The sequence below is a fragment of the Henckelia pumila genome, chromosome 3, assembly GCF_033568475.1.
Source record: "Henckelia pumila isolate YLH828 chromosome 3, ASM3356847v2, whole genome shotgun sequence".
Classification (NCBI taxonomy): Eukaryota; Viridiplantae; Streptophyta; class Magnoliopsida; order Lamiales; family Gesneriaceae; genus Henckelia; species Henckelia pumila.
Window position 1 is genome coordinate 193,839,605 of NC_133122.1, and position 5,110 is coordinate 193,844,714.

Sequence of the window (5,110 nt, forward strand, 5' to 3'; positions counted from 1 at the left end):
ATGTAGCAATTTCATAAAATATTCATAAACATAAACCCTAACGTTAAACAAGTACAATAAATAAAACAAAAACGTTCAAACGTAATTAATCCATAAATAAATGTATTTTTTCATCAATGATGGTGCAAATCATGATCCCCAAAAAGAATTTTTTTTCCATTTATTGGAGTGCGATGGTTGAATCCGTACGTAATCCAATTAATTTTTTTTTTTTGATGAAGTAATCCAATTATTTTTAAGATAGTAAACTTATTTGTTAACTCAACATGCTAAGATAACAACATTATCATTTTATTTTTAAATTATTAAAGATAAAAGGATGAATACAAACTAAAAATTGAACCAAAAACTAAACATCATCATTTTAATTTTCCCCCCATTTTTTGGTTTTTTTTCGGAAGTTCATTCGTGTTACTAGTAAAAAAATATTAAAAATGCTATATATATATATATATAAATCGAAGAACAAAATACTAAAATGATGTACGAGTCACATAATAAAAACAAATCGCTATACCAAGAGGGAAAAAATGTAGGTTGCATGACTACACATACAAACTCATCATTAACAGGTTTAAAAATTAAAAAGTTCAAATCACAAGACAAAAAATATAATTTTTCAATATAGTTTTGTTACTTTTTAAATCACCAAGCATAGTCATTATCTTATAATTTAATTAAAAAAATTATCTTATTTACTCTCGAATTCGTAATCAATTTGATGAAACCTTTATTAATTTTACAAACATATCTTCTAAATTTTATTTTCTTTTAACCTCCACTCAAAATTATCTTATCAATTATCCATTATTGTTTATAAACCACCATATATTTGATCAACTCATCCAAATTCTTGAATTTAATATTTTATTTTGGTCCAAAATCTAATTGATTGCTAATATTTTAACTAAATCAAAATTTTATGAAATCAAAATTATTACACGTAATAATATATATATATATATATATATATATATATATATATATATATATATATATATATATATATAATATGAGAGTTCTTTTATGGTGCTCAATATTATATGCCCACTTCATGCCCATCATGTACACTCATCTATTGTACATGGTGGGCATGAAATGGACATATAATGTTGGGCATCATAAAATAACTCTATAAGATGAATATTATATAATACAAATTTAATTCCTTTATAATTAGAAATTTATATATTTTTCCAAGCAAGAAATTCCCACTACTCCATTGCATTCCCCTGTTTCCCCACGAACTCCACTACTACTCCCCCTCTATTTATATCTTCTCCATTTCCACTAAATCTTCCCACTCTCTCCAATGGAGTTCTCCAATTCCCTCTTCACCTTGTTTTTCTTGCTCCCTTTTCTCCGATATGTCCTCTGCGACTCCGGAACCGTCGGAATCAACTACGGCCGCATCGCAGACAACCTCCCGCCGCCGCCGCAAGTGGTGAAACTCCTCCAAAAACAGGGCATCACCAAAGTGAAGCTCTACGACACAGATTCCACCGTCCTCTCCGCGCTTTCCGGCTCCGGCATCTCCGTGATCGTCGCTCTTCCCAACGAGCAGCTCGCCTCCGCCGCCGCCGCGCAATCCTTTACCGACTCGTGGGTCCAATCCAACATCCTCGCGTACCATCCCAACACCCAAATCGAGGCCATTTCTGTTGGGAATGAAGTGTTCGTGGATCCACAAAACACGACCCTTTTTCTCGTTCCAGCCATGAAAAACGTGTATGCTTCACTCGCTAAGTACGGCGTAGCTTCCTCCATCAAAGTTTCATCCCCGATCGCCCTCAGTGCGCTCCAGACTTCATACCCTTCGTCCTCTGGTTCTTTCAAAACAGAACTCGTCGAGCCCGTAATCAAACCCATGTTGAATTTCATCAAACAAACGGGTTCCTATTTGATGGTGAACGCTTACCCATTTTTCGCCTACACGGCGAATACAGACACCATTTCTTTAGATTACGCCTTGTTCCGAGACAACCCCGGCGTTGTAGATCAGAGCAATGGGCTTGTTTACAAAAGCTTGTTCGAAGCCCAAATCGACGCCGTTTTCGCGGCGACGAATGCTTTAGGATTCAATGACATCAAAATGGTGGTGTCTGAAACAGGGTGGCCATCGAAAGGCGACGAAAATGAAATCGGCGCGAGTGAACCAAACGCGGCAGCTTACAACGGGAACCTGGTTCGCAGAGTGCTCGCCGGCGGTGGGACCCCACTTCGGCCCGAAGAGCCACTCGACGTCTACTTATTCGCACTATTCAACGAAAACCAGAAGAACGGGCCGACTTCCGAAAGGAACTACGGGCTCTTTTACCCGAACGAGCAGAAAGTGTACGACATCCCTCTCACGGCGGAGGCCATCATCATGAACAACGAGAGTAAAAGCCAGGTGGTGGCGAAGCCTCCCAGCAACAGCGGCGGAGATGCGGGGGACTTCTCCACCAGCACCGTGGGGCAGACGTGGTGCGTGGCTAACGAACAGGCGGGGGAGAAGAGATTGCAGGCGGCGCTGGATTACGCTTGCGGCGAAGGTGGCGCGGATTGCCGGCCGATTCAGCCCGGTGCGGCGTGTTACAACCCGAAGAACCTGGTGGCGCACGCTTCTTATGCATTCAACAGCTTCTACCAGAGAAATGGTCGCGGCGGTTGGACCTGCGATTTCTCCGGCGCCGCCTACGTCGTTACTCAGCCTCCCAGTAAGTCTCCGCGTCCAAATTTTCATATCTTTCGGTATATTATACATTTTTTATACACACAATATTTGTTTCAATAATAATAATATATGTTACACTATAGGTGATAAATATTATCACCATTTCAAAAATCATAATATATATTTTTTGGTGGAAAAAAATTAATATTATCATTTTACTCGCTAGATTTTCTTGAAAAATTATCTGTTCGTACAAAAACTTTTTTAGATCATATCATTTTTCATAAATAAATAAATCGAGTCGATCAATCTATTTATTAGCTTATTTAATGCTATGTATAAGAGTACATGGTAAAATAACATTACTCAGAAAATAATGGCTAATCTTATTTTTGCAGAATTTGGTAACTGCAAGTTCCCAACTGCTGGGTGATGGAGGGGCCATTTTTTTGCTTGTTTCATTAGCCTTTCTTGGAGTTGTTTTTAATTTTTTTCTTTTTACCATTATTATTTTTTATATGTAGAAACATAGAAGGGATTAGATATGTTTGGTTTCGTGTACTTTTTGACTTTTATATATCTATCTATACAATTATCCAACTACTTAATTGGTTCATGTACAAATAAATATTATTAATTAATCCTATTAGGTTTCTGATAGGACTTGCGGATTTTTCGTATCATATTATGTTTTGCCTAGTTGGTTGTGACTTTCTCACTTGTATATCTTGAATTTGGTGAATATTTTTCTCCCCCATCGATAATTGACATGGAAGGGATAGTTTACACACACATAAATATAACTAGTGCAAATGCGCATGCTTTATGTGTAAAATAAATAAATTTTTTTAAACCAAAAAATAGATTGGGAGAGAGGTTTATTGAGATAATGAATAAGAAAGGGTAATTATTTTATATAAAATTTTGATGTTCTCAAAGTTTGTTACTATAATAGGCTCAACTTTTATATAAGAGCTTGTTTTGGTACAAGTACAAATAATACTTGGATAACTTTTCTTATCTAATCATTCGTTCTTTTCGTCATAATATTTATTCATCTATTAATTATTTATTTTACATCAATCAAATCATTAATCATTTATTTTATATCAATCAAATCATTGAATTTAAATTACTATATTATCCTTATAAATAATATTATTCATATTTTATTTATTTTTAAAAAAGGCGAAATGGTAATTTATTATTTTTATATAAAAAAATTTAATGAATCAAATCACATAAACTATAATATATCAATCAAATCAAATACTATATTAACTATCATTTTTTTATTTATTTTATATTACATTATATTACTTATCCAAGTACTATTTATCCTATCATCGAACCAAACGGTACCTTAACATGAAACTATTTTTTAGTGTATTAAATTAGACTTAATATTATATATATATATATGTAGAAAAATTTTCAGCTGTCCAACCAATGATGTTCAACTCGTTCCCGACAACTAAAACCCGGTACCGTGTTTTAGTTATACGAAAAATTAAAAAAAAAACTAAAACCTGGTACCGGATTTTAATGGTCGGAAACGAGGTGGATAGGAATGGTTGAACAACTGAATTTTCGAGGTGGGCAAAAACCTCCTCATCATCCCTCAAATCTAGTGCTGCATTTCCTATAAGTTTCAAACTCTCCGGATCCCAACGTAACAAAAAAACATTTTCCGTATGGTCAACAATTCGAATATGAATCTTAAACTTATTAAAACAAAAAATTAATTAAATAATAAACTAGAGAAAATTTGTAAGATATTAAAAATAGGATTTAATTGTATATTATTAGTCAGACCTCAAATTTTCAGTCACAACGAAACGATCACACCTTTCACAGTAGAATTTATTATCTTCAGGAGTCACCTTCTTTGGACATTTTTTACATGACAAATATGACCATTCTTTCGAGGATTCAACACCTACAATCTTAGCGCAAATCCAAAAGCTTCCGACCTTTATAATTAAATGAAAAATTACTATTAAATGTACTAATCATTCAATAATATTTGGTTATGAGTGAAGAAGTTTTGTTAAACAGGTGCCCGGGTCAACAAGGTAGAAGAGTGGGTTTGATTGACTGGCCGGGCTAAGAGGGTTGTAGGATAAATAATCTAATGGTTTTACCACTTTCCTTGCGTAATGATATCTGCGCATAGGGAAAATACACCAAAAACTCGTTAGTGGGACTTCGAAAGGTTTTTCGGTGGGGCCACTTCGATTTTTAAATCAGACTCAGATGAAAAAGTGGGCTTTTAGGAAAGTAGAGAATAAAATTATAGTAATTTAGGTTTTCGTGAACATCCCTCTCTAATACCTGCTAGAAGGTATTTATAGGGCTTAAAACTATACGACTGCTTCGCCTTTTCCGGGTAGTGGCCATGATCTTAATCATGGGAAGTCAAGCTAGTCACGTTCTTATTTTGTTGGTAATCAG

At 34.8% G+C, this 5,110-nt stretch overlaps 1 protein-coding gene across 1 annotated transcript; it reads left to right on the forward strand.

Annotated features, from left to right (window-relative positions):
- Positions 1-1,248: 1,248 nt before the first annotated feature.
- LOC140890442 (glucan endo-1,3-beta-glucosidase 12-like) lies at positions 1,249-3,248 on the forward strand. The gene is made up of 2 exons (XM_073298224.1): positions 1,249-2,699; positions 3,055-3,248. Exons 1-2 carry the CDS (start codon positions 1,313-1,315, stop codon positions 3,087-3,089), a joined length of 1,422 nt encoding a protein of 473 aa, XP_073154325.1. The 5' UTR covers positions 1,249-1,312; the 3' UTR covers positions 3,090-3,248.
- Positions 3,249-5,110: the final 1,862 nt, after the last annotated feature.

Bases quoted from the DNA above. Each gene is read 5' to 3' on its own strand.
- LOC140890442 (XM_073298224.1), top strand. From the start codon at position 1,313: ATGGAGTTCTCCAATTCCCTCTTCACCTTGTTTTTCTTGCTCCCTTTT. The intron at 2,700-3,054 runs GTAAGTCTCCGC...TTATTTTTGCAG, and splicing joins CGTCGTTACTCAGCCTCCCA to AATTTGGTAACTGCAAGTTC.